At 37.3% G+C, this 21169-nt stretch overlaps 1 protein-coding gene across 1 annotated transcript; it reads right to left on the bottom strand.

The window, feature by feature from the left end:
- Positions 1–16506: 16506 nt before the first annotated feature.
- On the bottom strand, positions 16507–19294 carry LOC121640830. Its single transcript, XM_041986717.1, has 5 exons — positions 18429–19294; positions 18081–18150; positions 17419–17593; positions 16753–16919; positions 16507–16614 (listed from the first exon to the last, which is right to left on the bottom strand). The coding sequence occupies exons 1-4, from the start codon at positions 19284–19286 to the stop codon at positions 16763–16765; spliced, it is 1260 nt and encodes a 419-aa protein (XP_041842651.1). The 5' UTR covers positions 19287–19294; the 3' UTR covers positions 16507–16614; positions 16753–16762.
- Positions 19295–21169: the final 1875 nt, after the last annotated feature.

The raw sequence follows: 21169 nt of genomic DNA on the forward strand, positions 1-21169 counted from the left end.
GTTAGATGTCTATATGTATGTTTTGGTGAAATTAATTTAATCTGTCTGAATAAACAATGAACAAACAAACAAACAAATGCAGTGTGAGCCATGAGGAATGAGCTAAAACTTCAAATGAGATGTGACATTTCTACACAAACAGTTGATTTTCCAAATGTTTAAGTCATAACTATTAATGTGACTTTATTTTACATTTATTTGAAATACTGACTTCATGGCTTAAAGCTGACCTCATTAGCCCAAGAACACAAAGTACAGAGTGGGAACTGACTTTACATTCTCAATCCCCAAAGCATATTTCACATCCTGAAGCTAGCTTTATATTTAAATCGACTGGCTGCCCATTGAGGATTTCCCACAGGAAACTAAATTATCTTTTTTAAGGATAAAATTTTTGTTTGGGATAGAATTAACCCCCTTTTTCAGAAATTAGACTGGACTTAAAAGAGTTTGTTGTTGAAGTTTTGTTGTCAGCTGTTTTTGTTTGGAGTAGAAAACATATTATTTTAATGCAACATGTCCTGCAACAGTAATGTTGGCAGAAGTGAACTGCTTTTCATGTTAAAATATCAATTAAAAGGTATATTTTAGGTATGAGAAACAAAGGTCAAGGAATAGTGAGCAAGTCTACTATTTTTAAGTATTTCCCTTAGCAACTTATTGTTAGGTGTTTAGTGATTAAATGTGTGTAAGTGTGAAATGCACTACGGTTTTAGCCAATAGTTTTCTCATAACATGACTTTGAAGGGTTTTCCTCTTTTGAGAATGAAAGGAAACAATGTTTGCTATAAGTGGAGGAGATGTTAGTGGCCAAACTTTAAATACAGGCTTTTCACAGAGGAGAACTAGATCCATTTCCCCTCATGCTCTCTAGTCTTTTTAAAATTTTGGGGGTTGTGCTTCATTACTTAGACCAATTTTTTTAACCTTTTAGTAATCATGTAGTCCTGTCATTCTTTCATATTATTCTTTATATAACTATACTTTATTTTAGTCACTCTGTAATCAATTTAAACAACAAAACTATGAGCTAATTACAATGAAGAGACCACATACGGTATGTTACACCTGAGAGCAAAATTACCAAAATTTTAGACAATTTCTGGTATTACATAAGTTGTTTAAGCTTGTTTATTTATACACTGAAATATCGCATTATTGGAGGGAAAGTGTCCATTTTTCTTATTTTGTCCAGTTGTCACTTTATTTCATGTCATTTGAGCTACTGGTTACTTTTATGTTCTTTTAGTAGATTAAAAAAATAAATAAATACAACAGATCATGACTGCACTTTTTAAAAAATCCTTTCATCCTCATCATCAGACTGCTGGTGAAATCACATAACTGTTAGCAAAGCATCCATCCACCAAGCTCCTGCACATACCAAAAGCTCAAGGCAAACTGTCACAATATCTGACAATCTACTTGAACAACAAAATTCTCAATAATTTGAAGAACACTAGAATTTCTTTTCCCTTTTTCCTTAAAAGTAACAGTTTAAAGGAAGGGATGTGTTCAAAATATCAATAAGTTTATAGCTTTAATCATAAATCTGCTCCACTGGCAGAATTTTACAACCTCTATTATAATTGTCCCCTGTGGACAAATTTAGAAAAAATGTTCTTTTACAATACTTGTTATTAAAGTCTGTGTCTGGAGCCTCAGAAACTCCCGTTTTGCCTTTTTCATGTTCTGTCAACACTCAAAAACATTAAATAATGTGATTCTATGTACAGAATCACATTACAAAGAGACAGCTGTTTAACAATGGGAATGCCTATTTACTGTTTTGTGCACAAAATAATAAATACAACAGTAATATTCAGTTTTTTCTAGAAAAAAAAAAGCTTCTTCTGAACTGTATTACATAATATAAATGACTATATTTTCTATAAATCTTATGCCCTGAAACACTTTCTTAATAGAATGTTCATCTTGGAGTTAGCTACAAGTTTCATCTACAACACAACATGCTCCCATAGCAGTCAGAAAACTTTGGCTTCCTCTACGCCTCAAGAAAAAACTCCAATTAAGTAACAATCTGTTTCCTTGTAATTAAATGTACCAGCTTGCTTAAATTAGGCTGAAACCCGTTGCAGAATTAGAACTTGAAATTGGGTCAAGAGCATGTCACAGTGCTTCTGCTCAAGCAGTTGTGGCAGAGGGGGAATAATGATGGTGTAAGCAGGGCTGGGGAGGTGTCAAGATGCCCAGCCTGCTGGTGGAGACGAAACCCCTGGAGTCACTGGTGTTTCCTTCACACCACCACGGTCAAGATTCTTCAGACAGGCACATCAACAAACAAATGCTTGTTTTCTACTCATTAGTGCACTCTAGTGAAAGAGGAAAATCCTATGGCCAAGAGTGGCTGGAAGGATGGATGTGTCAACTCATGTCACGCCTCTTTTTTCCTTTCCGTCCTGCAGGCAGGGGCTGTAAGAAAATAACAAAAACACTAACGGGTTAAGGGCAACGTGGTTTTGGAATTTTAGTTACAGGGCACCAAGTGTGTTTGCATTTGAGTTGGTGTCAACTTGTGTGTGTGTGTGTGTGCGTGTGTCTGTGTTGCCCATGTCTTGTTGTGAAGATACATTTCTTCTGTTTTCTATTTCTTTGGTCACTGGTTTGTCATAGTAACTAACATAATAACATAATAAAATAATTACAAATAATCTAATCTTAGTCCATGATTTAAAACATGTGAACTGTTCTCTATATAAAATTATAAATCTCTCACATTGTCACGTAAATGTTTTAACTCAGCCTTCACCTCATCTTCTCCTAGCTCTCTTAGCTTTTTTTAAATCTTCATTTATTTAATTATTTATTTATTTATTCATTTATTAATTAATTAATTTATTTTTTATTTATTTATTTATTCATTCTTTTATTTATTTATTTATTTATTTATTTTTTATTTATTTATTCATTCTTTTATTTATTTTATTTTATTTATTTATTTATTTTTTTTGGTCCTTTCTGAATTACTTGCTAATACCCTACTGGACACAAAAGAGAAAAATTGAATTCTACTTTTTTTTTCCTTTGTGTTTTATTATTTGGGAATGAAAAGTCCCTAAAATGTAAAGTTTTAACTGAAATATATTTTAACTTTTATTTTACAGCATATCTACTCCTTTAGACAACAAGACAATTTTAGTGTAAAAGTGCAATCAAATTTGGTAAATTAAAAATAAGTAGATGAATTTTGAGTGATGTTAGCAAAAGAATATGTTTAATTTGATCAATAAGCTACATTTTTTTGTCCTTTATTATTGTTTTTTGTCACTTGCAAGGACACTGCAGGAAGGAGCTCAGAGTAAAGCTGCTGCTACTTAAACATCGAAGGGGAGCTGGATGAGGTGACTTGGGCAGCTGTTCAGGAGGCCGTGTGGACATTTCTTTGTCTGGTGAGGTATTTTAGGAAGAGACCCTAGGAAATACCCAGGATACGCTGGAGGGACAGCGTCTCTCAACTGACCTGAGAATACCTTCGGATCCTCCTAAGTTAAGCTTGAAGCCAGAGGAAGTAAAGTCTGGGCTTCTCTGCTAATGCTACTGTCCCTGTGACCCTAACTTGGATAAAAACAGATTCTTCTTCACCATCTTCTCCAATCCCAGGCTGATACTCATTCTTTTCTTCATCTTAAAGTCCCAATTTGTAATCTCCCTAGGATTCAGTATAGAATCCTTTGTGCTTCACATCTTTCTCCTACAACAATGTTGAGTCACTAAATACGTTAAAATGCTCCTGGTGTCCACTACAACCGAGAGGGCAATAATTTAAAAACCAAAACGTTTAAACTGCTTTCTGAGGGGTAAAAAATATTGTTGACATGTCAATAAACAAGACTATATATAATCATCAGGGTAAAATTAGCAATAGAAATATTTAGCTTTCTTTTCCTCCTAATGTGGTTGTTGATGGTTCAGACAGTTCCCAGTATGCAAACCCATAACACGACACATCACTGGAAAGCCCAGCATTTTCTCCAAAGAGTGATGTAGAGCTTAAAATGTCAATTCAAAGGTGTAAAAGAAGATTAAGGTGAACAAAAATTTCTATTAGAAAAAAAACAAATGCATGTGCATGGTCTCAGGTGGGTTCTGGATCTGAGAGGGGAGAGGGGGGCGAGGCAAAGAGAGAGAGAAGGAAGAGAAGAAAAAGACAGAAAGGAACAGCAACTGTGGTAAACAGCTGCTACACATGCTAACTTAGCAGATAACGGCCTCTGTAAGAAACCAAAGCAGAGAATCATAAGGACCACTTGTCTTTTAGCTCTTGTCTTTCCAATTACACACACCAAATTTTGTTTTAATTTCAGGTGTGCAGATTTCGTGTAACTATACTATCATTAACATTAACTTTTAACATGCTGAATGAGGCCTGAAGAATACAGAATAACAGTTTGTGTTTTAGTCCAGCTTTACCTGGAAAGCGGAACTTTGTAGGAGTTGTTCAGTTGTTCCGGGGGAAATGTCTTGTTGTTGTTGTGTGATCGCTCGCTGGCTCTGGTGTGAACATGAAAGTTAATCTGCGCTGGTGCTAGAGCGTTCAACAGTCTGTGATTCTCCTGCAGATTGTAAAGTGTTGTCATCTCCAGCAAAAGGAAGCTAAGCGTTATATTCCTGGTCCGGAGTGATCTTTCATGCTGCACACAGCATCAAAATATCTCCTGTTAGCCAAAGCTAACAATATATATATATACTGTTTCTCTGAGTTATATACAGTCTCATCTTGGTTCTTGGGGTGAACTTGCTGAGACATACACCTCTGGAAGGATGGTACATGTTTTACACTTACTGAATTATCTGTACAACTTGGAAATAACATCATAGATATTCACTGATTGATAGGCAGCAAACATTGCTTCTGGAAGATCATTGCTAGTAGTTTTCTTTCTTGGGATAGTGTTAACACCTTACATAGTGTTTGGTTTAAATTTCACCCATTTCGACTGGAAATATCCTAAAAATGATTCTTTTTGTCTGAAATTTGATGACTTTCCCTAAAGTACACTGAGGCTGTTCAGGGTCAAATTTGACCTGTATCTGTTTAAATGGATTTTAGATCTGCCAGCATGGGTCAAATTAAGGGAAATGGTGGTTGGTTTTAGGGATTCTTGGAACAGTTAAACTGTACAGACCATGTTTCTGTGTTTTTATTGCTTGTCTTTTTTAATCTATCTATTTATTTTTATGGCACAGCCTGGACACTGTCATAAGAACGATCTCCATTACTACTACATTTGCCTTGGTTTACAGAAACAGAAACCTGCTGGGCTTTCAAGGGGCAATGGGATGAAAAGTAGTGAAAGAGTAGAAGCGTGATCATATATGGTGTAGAAACAGAACAGAAGTAATGCAGAGGTCAAACGGTGCTGTGACACAGACACAGGATCTACCCCTGCAAATGCCTGTAATGTAACAAAATAAAATACAAATAAATAAATTTGGGTTGGGGAGGGTGGTGGTAGGGTAGGTACATGAACTGTCATTTCAATGATAGACATCATGGTAGCAAGACATAATGTGCAACATGCCCTTTGTCCTGCAAGAGGAGAAAGAATTTGGTAGTGATTTGAAGGAGGATGTGTCAGAGTAGGGAGATGACAAGGAAGAAACAACATAAAAAACAATGCTATTTGTTTTTCACTTCACACAAGAAGCCAATACAAGGGGACAGAGACGAAGGAGACATAACTTCTGTCCTTCACATTACTGGGAAATTTTCAGAAAGTTGTTTATAACAAGGTTTTTATTATTTAATGTTTTGTGTTTAAGTTAAAAAATGGTAATTTATTTTTGATAATCAAGCCATGATTTTTAGCTGGTTGAACCGCTACCTCATCGGAGGCTATAATTTCTTTTGGCCCTAGCTGAGGCCCTTTGCTGCGTGTCGAGCAAAGGGTCTGGCCCTCTTTTCTGTGCACTAACAGTAAAATAAAGACCACTAGAGCCAAGAACATTAAAAAAAAATAATAATAAAATTATGGTTTGTTATGACACAGCAGTGAAGACAATGTTTAATGACTGCAATGGCTAAACATGAATATATGATAAATTCTAACAGTTCCAGAAAGTTCATGTCATTAATAAATTAAGTAAAATATCTAAGTTTTTATAGGTTTTATGTTTTATGTAAAACAGAACATAATACTGTGTAATGGTTGTTTCTTCATCCATCCATCCATCCATCCATCCATCCATCCATCCATCTTGTTCCTGCATGTCCAGGGTTGGGATGAACAGGAAAGCCCAGACTTCGTCCGTGTTTACACGGAGGCTTTTTTTAACTGTTAACTATGTGGGATTCCTACAAAATCAAAAGTGAGTTTTGATCATATATTCTACAGTATCTGTACCTTGATACTTTGAGTTTCACTATAGTTAAATAAAGCTACATTTTACTCTATGTACTTACTATATATGTACAGGACCAGTCAAAAGTTTGGACACACTTTTCCATTAACTCTAACAGGTAAGTGTGTCCCATATTTTGACTAATTGTGTCCAATATCTGGATGAGAAACCATACAAATGTTTTAGAATGGTAGCAACTCTTAGCAATTAACCATAGCCTGCTTTCCAAAAAATTTTAAAATTACCTTTTTTTATTTAAATAAATAAAAAAAACTTCTAGTGTGGTAAAAAGTCCAACAGATATGACTTATTAAATCAAGATATGTTCTAGTTGTTTTTAAGAGGCAGCTTTACATATGGCCAATAAGAAAGACTGGCTCTGCTGTGTTTTTGTGATGTCTTGGGCTGGAGCCTTTTCTCATCAGTTGTTCATTAGGTTTCTATTTCCTATTAGGTGTAAGCCTCAGTGGACAAAAGTGAGGCAAAAAAACAATAAATTAGGCAAAGGTGCAACTAATAGATGTGCCAGGACATGCGTCAGTGCATCACATTGTTAAGTGTCAACACCATTTTCTTTTCTGAGCATTTCAGACGACAGCAAGATAAAACCCACAGATGACTTTGCGAATTGAGTGTGCCCCTCAAACTCAACTCAAACTCCAAATAAAAGTCTGTATGCATTTGTCACACAATACAAAGTACCTGTAAACAGTCAGTTTTCTTCACTTTAAATGCTGACTGCTGACAACAGATAATGTAAAGTCATAGAAGACTAATTATTAGCCAGAAAACACATATTGCATCATTCTGTGGGTATAATTAGAAATTGTTACCTGATGTTTTTGCTTATCAGTGCAACCAGCTGGTCATGGGCTTGTTGTTTGATGACAAGGCTGTAATTGCTTCCTATGTGTGGTTAATGCAAGTTCATATGGTCACTAATGAGAACTGTCATACAATAAAAGCTTTAAAAAATTCCAAACCATGAAGTTTTTCTAATAGAGAGGTCAACCAGGGTTGGGGTTAAGGCGAAACCTGAGTCAAGTCTCGATTTAAAACTTTAGTTCAGGCTCCTGTGCTTCATTTGTGACACACATATTTATTTATTTATTTTTAATTATTTTATAAATGCATACTTGTTGACATGAGTTAGCATTAACTGAAGATGAATAAATTCTTTAAAATGTTGTGGTGTTTGCACATTTTTTTTTTCATTTTAATGACTTTTCCTATCTTCTGTATTAACCCAGTCTCACCAGAAATAGCAAAATATAAATATTTGTCTACCCTCCAATGTGCACTAGTTTCACAATGCAGGCCTAAACATTCAGAGATGTTTTGGAGGAAGAGGTTATGAAGACCCTTTATTTCAACAACCTATGTCTCGTTTGGAGGTCAGGGACATGGTGCCACCAAAAAAAATCTCACCCTCCTGCTAAAGTCTGCTTATTTTTACCTATTCAAGTGACGCAACTGTTGACATCATCTGATTTTGAGTCTTTCTGCATGAACATGCTCTGACCTAATGAAGCAAGAACTAAGAAAACAACTTTTTAGCCTTTCTGTAAAATTGTAAAAATAAAGTAAATTTTACTAAAATGCAGTATAATTTCTTGTAAATAGTTAAAAAAAAGTTTAATATTTGGATTGCTACAGCTGAATACCATCAGTGATGTTCCTTTGTATTTCTTTGCTGAATGAGCCATTGTGCACATTCAAAATAACCACGCTACCATAAAGCAAAACAGAGCTGTCACATGATGCCCTGGGCAGGGAAAGTAAAGTTAGGAAGTGGAATTTCTAAGTCTCAGGATGCTGTGGGGCAATGATGGCTTTAGGAATGTGCATAACAAATGACAGGGTACCATCTTAAATTTAGAAACTCATGTAGTATTGCTTTAACACAGAGCTGCTTATAAAAAGAAAATTGCTGTCAACAAGTTAATCATACAGTTCTTGATGGTGGGATGTATTTAGTGTGTCTTCCAGAGTTGTGCATGAATGAGTTCAAGAACAGTCCTGCTCAGAAACAGCAAGAGGAGGTGAAAGGAGAGGAGCTGCAGACGCAGCGTGCACATTACAAGCTTCATGTGCCTTTGATTACTTATGAGAATTTTACGTGCGGTCTACAAAATTTTCCAACAGTAAAAATCTAACATTTTTAAGTAAGTGATGTTTGTCTGCACTTATTATGAAAAGAAAGTTAGAATGTTGTCCTTGTTGACTTCTTTTTTTTTAAAAAAAAGGAGTTGAACTATCTGCAAGTCTTCAACAATCATAAAAAGCCATTAGGAAAGGGCAAGACCTCCTTCTAACAGCCACAGCGGATCCAGATCCGGATTGGGGTCTGTTACTGGTTTCGATCTAGTGACAGAATTATTAATTACCTGAAAACAAGAAAATGTTGAGTTTATAGAACTATCAACACAAGCAGATTCAAGAGGCTTTTATATTTTGTTCCAAGGTCACACAATTTTAAATACAAACACCTCACCCACTCTGTTTCTGTTGTAGTCACATTAGTGATTAATTACTTGCACACTTTGTTTGCCATCTCTTTCTGCCAGTGTTTGCTTTTTGTTGTGTTTGTCATGCAATTATGATCTGGGTAGTTAAATGAGGGTGAGCCAGTATGCGGACGTGGATCCATTCCTCCGTGTTTGTTGATGCACCCAACAAAGTCTCAGTCAGTGGGGAGGTAAATTTACACATCAGTAATGGTCAATGACAAAAGGCCATAAGCTTTTGTCTGACATTTAAAGGTGGCTCCTGAGATTGAGGGATGTGAAAACAGCAGTGCTGTCACAGAGTTGTCAACACATGCACAATTATTGAGTTTTGCTCTTATTTTCAGCTGCTATAAGGTCTCCAGCAGACATCCTTTTTGTTTACTGTAGACACATTTTCTACATAGAGGAGCTTCTTTCTTTTGAGTTTGTTATTTGTGGTCACCAAAGTCATAAAACAAGTCTCAGCAAAGACTTACAGAGACTAAACCGAGCCATACTGGACGAGTGTCTGACAATTGGCAAATAACGGTTTGACTCTGAGACAACTCGCATAACTTCTTTCTGACCTCATGGTCAAGCACAGCTGTAAACAAGTAAATATTCTGGAGTGAGCTTCATGTAGGACTTAAAAGAAAATTCAAAGGCATACATTTATATTGCTTTCTATATATCAACCGGTTATTGTTTCAGAAGCTGAGAACTTGATATTCTCTGATGAGGGCATAGAGTGCAATAAGATCTGAGAGGTTTTCTGTCAACTTTCTCTCTTTCAAAGAAAGGGCGCTGGCTTCACTCAATCAAAACATGTCTTATGGCTACTGAGAATCAGGGTCTGTGATTTGCTTTTTCATGTGATCAAGGCAGGTCTTTGTTGGGGAGATGTGGCAGTTAATGAAAACGTTGCACCATGTGAAAAACTTTCCAGAGATTTGACAGAAATGATGATTTGTCTGTATGTTGTTTTTTTTTTTTTGTTTGTTTGTTTCTGGATTAAAATGAAGATTTATTGTTTTTGTCCCCACTGTTACCAGCGTGAATTGCGATGAGATTACTTTTTATTTCAACTGGCGCTCTTCAGGTTAGACGGAAGTAACTCATGTCAGACTGTGTTTTATTAGACAAAAAATTAAGAACAAAAATAAGTGGCAATGTCTAATTTCTAACAAATGCCACCAGAGCTACTGTATATAGTGTGATATGAAGCTCGACATGAATGTCAGCCTTTTAGATTATGATTCAGATTTTATCTGGTGCTATGACTCATTGAATGGATTACTGTATGTCTCCCTCCTTAATGAATCATATTTGTAAAACTGAAAATCAGATGTGACAAAATGGTTTTTGTGCATCTTATATAGTAAAATATTCAAAACTCAATGATGCATGTCAGTAATGCAAGGAATGGGTGGTTGCAGTAAGATGATTGTGGTTTAATGTAGAAATGAAGAGAATAGCTAAAGTGCAATTCCATTTTGTCGAACAGTCAAAGTTTTTTTTTTTTTTTTTCATTTCATGTGCAGCAGCAGTTTTGGACATATTTTCTAGCACAGTTTTGTATGGATGGATGGATAGCAGGTAAATGGATCATAAATCCAGATTAACTTAAAACAAATATCCTTCACAGCTACACAAACAGCACAATAATATAATATGAAGTGAATCTCCTTTAAGAAGGTCAGTTTGAGAGGGCACAGCTATGACCGTGAATACGTCAGTTTTGTTAATGTTTAGACAGCATGCGGCAAAGTAAAACTGCAGTGGGTGCAGTCACGCTTGTCATGCTTCATATTTAGGAGAGTTTGAGCGTGTCCTAGAGAACAGGGAATCTGTCAAAAACAAGGTCACCAAGCAACGCCTCTGAAATGACTTTGTACATTTGTACAGCAGCGTTTCCTCTTTTCATGTAGACAGCTATCTCTCTTTTTTATCCTACTTGACTTTTGTACTTCTTTTCATTTTCTCTTTGCACAATGAAACATCTTTGGGCCTCTTGACTTTGCAGTTTGGTGCCTGATGCTGCTTCAGAGGTTTTATTTTATCTAAGCAGAACCCCCGTACTCTTTTTTTTTTTTTGGTTTTACTGCAAATTCAAAGTTTGCATTTGTTTCAGAAGCTCTTCTAAGAGATGACAGCTCAGCTGGCCTTTAAGCTGTGCCTTTAGAGACACATTTCAACTAGCAGTCTCTAATCACAGTTCATGCCCTTTCGCATGACATCAGTTTTGAATGGAGCCAAAGGTTTGGCTTCTGGGCTGCTGAACTGTTTGCTGACCTTTTGTCTGCACAGAGTAAATGATCACTAAACATATCAAGCAAGCAGTGATTTTTTTTTATTTTTTTTTTTATCCTTTCTCACTCTCAGCTATTCAGTTTATGCTTTTATATTCCCAGCAGCAAGGCATGTCTGTCCAATGTTTTGCTTCAATTAATTTATGTGCATTAGAATTTTTTTGAAAAGTAATGCAGAAATTTTGTGCAGAACTGCATCCTGCACATTGTTTCTTTACTATGTTTATGCTGATATGAGAGTGCCGAGTGTTCCCTATGGAAGGCACCAGTGTAAACACCTGTCCCTGTCCTTTTCCCTTATAAGGCGGAAACTGAGGTGAAAGACTTTGATCATGGTGACATAAGGGAATGAAATGAGGAGGAAATGGAGAGATGGCAATGGGGACAAATTGCCTCTAAAATTAAACATGACAAGCCTCTGATTGTAATCTCTATGTGGACTTTGGGGACGGAGGGTCTATGATGGTGGAATCTGAATCAATATGAACCTCATTTGAGATAGAAAGAAGATCAACTAAAGGATATACATATAAATATACAATACATGGACAGGTATTAAAGGGAAGGAACATGGACTTTTTTGTCGCTCAGGTTAAGGCCATCATTCCTACTCATCATCAAATCGAAATAAAAGTTATTTTCTGACTAAATCCTTAGTTAAATAAAATTTAAATAAATAAATGAAATCTGTAAAGCAGCTTTTTACTTCAATTCAGTTTCATTCAGTCATTCAATGAGTTTATTTGCCATTCATACATAAAAATTCTGGACACAGAAGAATTAATGCTCTTAGTGTTCAGAGCGAATAGAACAATAAAAGTTGGAATCTTGAAATATGCTTTGCTCATTAAATACAAATAACAAAATAATAACACTGCATCCTGAAATTTACTCTGCAAATGTAAATTCAGTTATTATACAATATATGCAACATACAGTGAATACATATGTTGCCCATAAAATAACAAACCAGCTGGAGAGATTGAACCGGAACAAGGCTGGAGAGCCAGGTGGTGTCAGCCCCAGGGTTCAGAAGACCTGTGCAGAGCAGTTACAGTATGTTGGTTTTTACAGAACTTTTTTAACATTAGCCTGAATTAGGATAAAGTTCCTGTGCTGTAGAAAAACATCCTGCTTTGTTTCAGTAGTTAAATATTCTCAACCATGTGCCCTAAATGACTACAGACTAGTTGTCTTAACATCTCAGTTCATGAGAGTCCTTCAGAGACTTTTATTGGCTCACCTCAATAGGCAAGTGAACACCTTTCAGGATACATTAGAGTTTGCAACATGATCATCTACCTGCTTTGATTAAGCTAACTTTCATCTTGACAATAGAGGCAGCATGGTGAGGATTATGATTATTCAAGTGCTTTTAACACAATTTAAGCTGCACTGTTGAGTTTGAAGCTTCAGAGCTTGCAGGTAGAAATTTCCATAACTGCCTGGACCACGTAACAAACCAACCACAGTTTCTGAGACTGAAAGGTTGTGTGTCTGCAGTGGTGTAGTCCAGAGTATATGTGGGTATATGGCGTATACCCACTTTTTTTTTCCAGTCAGCATTGTGTATACCCATTTCTAAACCCCAGTTATGCCTACCAATTAGTTATACCTGCGAGCCTAATTGTCATTTTCCCTCCAGAGATAGTGAAGCCATGACCAACCCTACTCTGCCTCTAACTGGCTAGTACTCACTGCTTCACTGATTGAATTGGTTAACTTTAATAAGAGAAGATAACTGATGAGTCATTCAAAGGTAGAGTTGGATGGCAGTGCTGAGGAAAATACTGCGAGCTGTTTACAAGTTTACTTTAAAACTTTCACCTTTGGTATACATGATGAATACATGATGAAGCGAGCAATTCAAACTAAAATTATCATTCACAGTTATAAACGTCCATGTGAATGTACATCAACCAGCAGCTCACCTAATGTTATTGATGGTACCCCCATGGAGTTAGCCAGCAGCTCTGTAAACATTAGCCCAATACTCACGTCCGGTCCGTCCCCCACCCCGTGGTGTACAACTTCGATGAAGACATCAAAGACCGTGAGTGGAGCCTTCTTTTTTTATTGCTAGATTTTGTAAAAGCTGTTAATAACATGTCAGAGCTCGACAGTCACAGATATACAGTAGCTACAGTTACATCATGTGTAATTGACCATTTAGGGTAAAAAGTAAATAAAATTAAATGAATGAAAACTTTAAATATTGAATGGGTTGTTGTCATTGTTTCTCTCATTACATTTATAGCCTGTAATTCAGTCATTTTTGTTGTTTTTCTTTAGACATCAATACTGACTGGCCAGACCTGTGGACTATCAAACAAAACTATTTTAAATCCAAGAACCCCTGATTGGGATCCAAAAGAATATTGGATTAGTTTAGATAGATTGCTAATTTGGGTAACTTTTGACAGAGAAATATTGTATGTTTTTTATTGCTGCCTTCTGTGGTCGGTCCACATGGACCTCTCTCCAGGAGTCCAGCACCAGAGGCCAAGAGAGACCATTGTTCCCAGGGGGCTGTGCTATATAAGGATGTGTCCTGAGACTGGACTTCAGTTCTAACATTGTCGGCTGGCCTGTGTTCTGGTTGTGTTTGAACTCCTGTGATTGCAGTAAACAGCTGTGTCTTCTCATCGATCTGAGTGTCTGTCGTTCATTTGAGGAATTTTCCTAACAACTTGTCATTCCAGTAATTCCTTATTCCGTCCACAGACGAAATAAGGAATAGTTTACTCTACGTGCACAGTTGTCTCTCTAGTCTCTGGGCCAGTATTGGTTCAGCAATTTCATAACTCCTCCCCCCTGAGACCGAGCAACAGAAATCATGTGACAATAAGCAAATTCTTCTGATGGACTTTTGGGGTAAAGAGTATTTAGAGTAGCCTGGCATGTCACTTTTTCAAAAAAAAAAAGAAAAAAAAAGGTGTTTTTCTGTGCTACTAAACAAAGGCAAAACATTAAGAGTTTACCAAAACAGAGGCCACTACAACACTGTGTGTCTGAGATGGTGGTCAGCAGAACTGGAGCACCACAAGGGACTATACTCTCACCATTTGTTTTCACACTGTCCACCTTACCTTTCCAATACAACTGGGAGCCCTTTCATCTGTAGTAATACTCTGATTACTTTGCAGTTGAGGGGTGTATCAGTGATGGACAAGAAGCTAAAGACAGAAAACTGGTCAGTCAATTTGAGATGATGTGGAAATATTCCTCTCATCTTGAACAGAAATAAAAGAAAAGAGAAGATTGTGGATTTTATGAGGAACAAGAGTAAGCAAGGCACTATTTTAGATCTTTGGAGAAGAGGTGGAGGAAGTGGAATGCAAATACCAGCTGGACAACAGACTAGACTAGAAATTCAGTACTGGGAGATCTACAAAAAGGGACAGAGGAGATTCTATTGCTTACAGAAGTCGAAATCATTCAGTGTCTACACCAAGATGTTGCATATCTTCCAAAAGTCTGGTGTGGAAAATACCATCTGTTATGTAACCATCTGTTGAGGAAACAGTATCACCACCAGAGTCTTAAAGAAAGTGAACAAACTGATCAAGAAGGCTGTTTCTGTTCTGGGGATAACTCTGAAGCCACAGGAGCTGATTGTCCAGAGAAGAATTATGTAAAATTATTCTTCACACACATCATATCTACACAAAGCAGTACAGAAACAACAGTGATAGGCTTCTTCAGGTCTGCTGCCGCACCTAAAACTACAGGAGGCCATTCTTACCAGCAACAGAATCATATTTGACTGATAACAACATATTAAAATGATTCTTTACTATTGGCTTTCAGGATTAGTTTTGCCATTAAAGCTTCTAACTCAAAAATAATGCCCACAATCATTGGCAAAAGAAAACATATTACAATGGTCTGTGCTCTCTGAGTGCTTCTAGTTTGTAAGTAGCATAGCCATATGTTGAACATAACTGTTTAATCCAAGTTTAAGAGTCCATAAAAACACTTTATTATCAGTTACTGACTTATAAATCACACTACATGTGACCCCCATAAAATAAACATATTGCAGTGTACAATGCATCTGGAAATATCACACTACCTTCCATTTATGTGGTTAAATTAAAATATTATTGTCTTTATTGATGTTCTATCTCATCCCTTCTTTACAAAATGGCACCACTGACCCAGCATACAGTATAACACTTCAGACATTCTTCTGATTTTCTGACTTAATTTTTATTTATTAATTTATTTTTTTATATTCTACTGAAGTTGTTGTCAGCCAGTATTTTCAAGGTTATAGAATCAGGATTGAATTATTTAGCTTTGCATTAGCCGGAACGTTTGCATGTGTCCCCTAAATCAACTTCAGAAACATAATAATTCTATATATATATATATATATATATATATATATATATATATATATATATATATATATACAGGAATACAGAGCTTATTAAAAGATACACATACTGACATGTTCTCAGTGGTGTTGGACAGCCTTGAAGTTATTTGCCCTTTAGTGTGGTGATGAAATGTTTGTGGATAATGCATAAATGCAGGCCACATTAGTCTTTACAGCACTGTAAGATGATAACTGTAGAATCTACAGTAACTTACTGGCAGCAAATGGCAAGTAATGTTGCTGTAGTATATTCTACAGTATGCTTACTGTAAGCAGTGTACAGTAATATTTTTAAGTACTGTATTATTACTTACAGTAACAGTGCTGTATTATTACTTACAGTAACAGTGCTGTATTATTACTTACAGTAACAGTGCTGTGCTGTACTTTTTTACAACAGATATAAGAGTACTGTAATACATAACATTAATTTTATTATTATTATTATTATTGATGTTATTAGTATTATTGTCAATAACAACAACCACCAAATAATTGCCTACTGTAAAATTAAGATGGCAAATATGAACTTTTGAAAAACAAATAGAACAAGTCAAAGATTGTTTTTAAACAAGTTTATTGTCAAAATGACATAAAGTCATAGAACATGTGTTTCCAGTTAAAACAGCTGAAACCATATTTAGACCTATACAGTTCCCAGTTCAAAATGGAGGGAAACAATAAAATGAATAAAACATGTGAGCATATTGTCTGAGCACGTTCATCATACTCTCACATATAACAAGTTAAACAAGTTTTCTTTGGACAATCCAACAATAACATTAAAACCCTTTTTATCTGGAGTTAAATCCTTGATAATATTTCACAAAGTCTACTGAACCATTGAAACTTAGCTTTGTGTAAATTGGAACTTCCGTATTATGGTGAATATTAAAGGCACAAGTAATGTTTGCGTTTATCACAGTAAAAACAGTCCAATTAATAGGGAACATTTTTTTTAAATAACATGCCTGTTCAGATGGCTTTGATCATAGCTGGCAACTCAGGTGCACACACATCAGGGGGTAGCCTGGTCTCTTACCCACTGGCGTGGCCGGAACTCTTCTTCCTGACAATGGATGGAAAAGTCAAAAGTTCATTGTCACCAAGGGATGAACGTGTGTGCAAATTTACTTAGCAGCATGGACATTTTTTGGCCCTCGGTGAGAACTGATGGCCTAAAGACAAAATGAGTGAATTGTCTAACCTGGATCAGTTCAGTTCTTCCAGTCGTAATCGATAAAGTCTCTTATGAAGGAACCGACGTGGGAGTTGAGGGACTCGCTCTTCCTCTGGACCATCTTTCCCGTCCTTCGGCTCACATGCGTCTTTGCCGTACACTTGCTGTATTCTGGATTTATCCTGACAAAGAATCTGGAAATACAAATATTGAAACCCAGTTGTTATATTCCAGCATGAGTCTGCATCACACCACAGACGCCACCCACTCCACTGTGTTTAGGGATAGGCAACTCGGGTCCTTGAGGGTGGGTATCCTGCAGGCATTAGGAGTTTCCCTGTTGCAACACTCCTCACTCTAATTGGATGATGGTGCAGAGCTTGGTGTTCAGCTCTGCACAAGTCACATGGTGTGTTGCAACAGTGAAGCTCTAATACCAACAGGATACTGGCCCTTGAGGACCGGAGTTGCCCATCCTTGGTGTAGGTGATACTCTGGCTAAACCAGCGCTCCATCCTGTCACATTTTAAAGATGTATAGACAACATTTGTACAATATGTGTTGCTATTTCATTTATTGGTTTCCTGTCAAATATTTATGGGCTAGTGATTAATGACAGGTGTGCAGCACACCTGTCATTAATCACTTCATCAAATAGAAATTGACAGGAAAATCCACACAACAAAAACATACCTCTGGATAAACTCCAAAGACGTGGCTGCCTCAGCTGGATATTCTATATTGAAGACATAGTACGAAGCAAAGAGGACAGCCAGGGCTGTCGTGAAATTGGACGTCTCGCTGAGTTTAAGGACAACACCACCCTCAATGGAAAGCATCCACTTCCTGGCTCCCAGAATGGAGTGTCCTGACACAGTAAATGTTAAGTTTAAAACATGTCACTCATCATACTGTGTTGTGGAGTATACAATCAACTCAGGTTTCAGACAGATTCTGAGAAATGACAGTAACCAAGACTACACAGGGGCTCCTGCAGTCTTGTGAATATGACACATACACAGTCATCCTCTGGTGGTGTCACTGACATCAATTAACAACAATATGAAACTAATAAATCAGTGAGTCAGTGGGGAATTAAGCTAATAAATTAATACTTTGAATGTAAATATCAATATGTTTGAATAATCATAACTTTTTAAAATTATTCTTAATTTCCAAAGTTTATCAATTGCACATTATAGTGTGTATGATTAACTTATTTGATGTTCTGACTTCCCAATGTCAATGAGATGTCAATGTGATTTCACCGACTCCACCAATGCATACCCTACTACCTGTCATATTATTCACTGTAAGTCATTATGTTATCTTTTATGTAGATGCTGGGAACTTACCAAGCATGATGAGCCTGGGAGTGTTGGGCAGGGAAAGCTGGGCCTCAACGTCTGCCTGGGTAGAAGTTTCCTGAAACACAACACAAAAACTATTACAAGAAAGTACCGCTGCTGTCTTAGTCGAGCCCCACCTGGTGCCTTTGACCTTCCAGGAGCGACTCTTCTGTTTCCCCCACATTCCTGACTGGCATGATGTTAGTCAGGGACGTGGGGAAAACAGGAGCGGGGCTCCTGGAAGGGGGAATGTGATTGAAAGGATGGTCGATGAGAGAAAATCACATTCAAGGGAAAAAAACAAACTGAACTGTAACTGTCGCTTTATCTGGTAATAAATAAGATATTACTCACGTCAGCCAAGAGGAAGATGGCATCCTCTTTTTCTTGGAAGTGGGCAACCATGATGAGTGTTGCAGCAAGCCCAGGATCCACCTCTTCTTCCTGTCTCTCAAGGCAGGAGAGGACCATCTTCACATCTTTCTTCCATCTCAAAAGTTGACTTTTGAAGTATTTCAACACTCTTTCTCCCTTTTTGGCAAGTGATTCTTGTAGTCTTGATTCTAGGTCAAATCTGGTCAGTAAGCAAAAGTGCTTGAGTAGAAACTTTTGCATGAAAAGGAATGGCCAATCCCTCTGAAGCTGTGACATACTTGGTGAGGGAGTTGCATTCAAGTCTCGACGCTGTGGCTCATATGTTACCGTCATGAGGTCATCCACACGTCTCTGGTCTGCAGCTCTTTGTCCCTCCAGGGAATAGATAGTCATCAGCTCTCTTTTCTTCTCTAAAAGGGACTCTCTGTTTTCACCTTCCGGTAGCTGCAAAGGCTGCCAATTGACACACCCATAGCTATCTGTTTTGGCACACTTCATTGACGGTCCTGGATTGTCATCTTCTATGGGAGGAGCCAATCGCTTAGGCTTTCGAAGCCGGGCAAGGGTATTGTCTCGGTTTAAAAACTGCATCCTTTCTCTTAGCTGTTTGCCTAAACAGAAATATCCACTGCCCATTCGCTCTCCCTCTTCTGTTCTGTCTCCTAAAGACTCTGGGTATATCTCTACCATAGTCTTGGCCAGGTCAAGACACTGCCTGAGTGGAGGGTTCAAGCAAACCTGTTTTATGTCATCTGCAATGACCCGCACCATATGAAGCCTATCTTCTCTTTTTGGTCTCCTCTTCTCAGCAAGACACGTTCTCAAACTTGGGCGCATTTTCTCCCATGGCATTGCAATTGTAGACACCCATGTGCTATGTTTTACAGGAACAGGGCTTGTTGTCACAGCCAATAAAGGCTCTGAATTAGGTGCTGTGTCAGTGCAAGGTAGAAGTGTCAAAATTATTTCTTCAGATGCATCAGGCCTTGGCTGTGTGTTGTCCTGTGCAGCTATGAAAAAAGCACCAGATATGTTAGAGAAGGTGTGTCATGATGATACCTTCTTTATCATGACACTCTGTCAATGGCTGCTGCTTTGCACTGTGTTTCTATGCAGTTTAGAATGCATTATGAACTATATACAATTACTGAACATATTGTTGTGCTGTAGTAACAATGGTGATTAAAGGGGATCTGAATATGAATCAGTGATTTATTCAAACAATGTCTTTAGATGTTTACTTATTAACTTGGAGTCAAAATATTAACATATCCATCTTGAATAAAGTTTATGTTTGTTCATATATTGTTGATGATATATGTGACTGTAAACTACATATTGATTTTGTGTCTATTAAGTTCATATTGGCTAAGCACAAACCATGAATTCATCAATCAATACAATATTAATACGATTGAATAGTTTGGGGATCATATGAGGATTTGTTATTGGTATTCACATTTTAAATGAATTCAAATGCAAAAAAATGTACCTTTTTTGAATGCTCGGATTAGTTTTCTGCAGTCCACTAGTGGCAGGATGTGGCATAAATCAGTAACATTGATGAAGTCCAGGTCCTCAGGCGTTCTCACGCCCATGGTTGATAAATGTTGTAAAACTGCGTTCAGTGACACATTTTCTAGAAAGGGAAGGACCCCTTTTATTGTGTCTGTCACCATCTCCATGTTCTCCATTAAACTCCACCTGAAAACACAGAATGATGAAGTGCAATCACCTCAAGGTCAAATAGCTTGTACAGTGGTACTGGGTAATAGTCAGCAAGGTTGTCAATGCAAACACAAACAAAGTGACCTGCAGTGTCGTGCTGCAGGATGTGAACACCTACATCCAAAGCTGGGATGGTGCAAGATTTTTCACAAACAAAGTAAACCTTCTCCTGACTGACCAGAAGCAGAACAATCCTACCAACCTCATAACCTTGGTCATTAACCCTGAGGAATACAGCCATTCCTTTCCGATATGTAGTGCCTTTGTATGTGACAGAACCTGTCTCAACTGTGTTTTCTTTCCTGAGACCACTTAGTCTAACAGCTTTTTGAATGTCATCATTGTACAACTCATGGAATTCATTGGCTTGGTCTGCTTGAAGTATGGGTGGAAACAAATTCCCTGCATGTAAATAGGCTTGTAGCAATTGATGCCTTTCTGCCAAAGTGCTACAGAGATTTTTAAAGTTATGGAGCTTCCGTGCACATTCTTTAAAATATGTATGTTTACTCTCAAAGCGGAGCGTCCAGAGGCGAATGAGTGGACCAAATTTTATTGTAAGGTCTGGGTAATGGAGAAGGAAGTGATGTTTTGGCTTCAATGGTTTGTCTGAAAATGTTGTTGCTCTGAGTTCCAAATATTCCTCAACAAGTAACTTCAGATAAGCTACCTGGTTTGTGTGTGTTTTGGGAGCACATACCAGTTCAACAATCTCCCGTAGCTTCATACACAACTGCCTGACTTGGTCTTCAAGTGGATTCTTGATGCGTGTACCTACAAGGACAGGGAGGAGACGTAGTAAGCACCAGTTCTGTGCTGCACTTCCTGATAACTTCTCACCATCTGCTTTAACTACACAAGGGCGGTTATTGGCATCATTGCCTTTGTACTTTAGTTCAGAGATCCTCCTATTCAACTGCACAAATGTGAAGTGTTTCCCAATGGATACAAGATGTTGTAGGTACAGTTGGAGATCAGTAGAAACAATTCCC

The sequence above is a fragment of the Melanotaenia boesemani genome, chromosome 5 (assembly GCF_017639745.1).
Source record: "Melanotaenia boesemani isolate fMelBoe1 chromosome 5, fMelBoe1.pri, whole genome shotgun sequence".
Lineage (NCBI taxonomy): Eukaryota > Metazoa > Chordata > Actinopteri > Atheriniformes > Melanotaeniidae > Melanotaenia > Melanotaenia boesemani.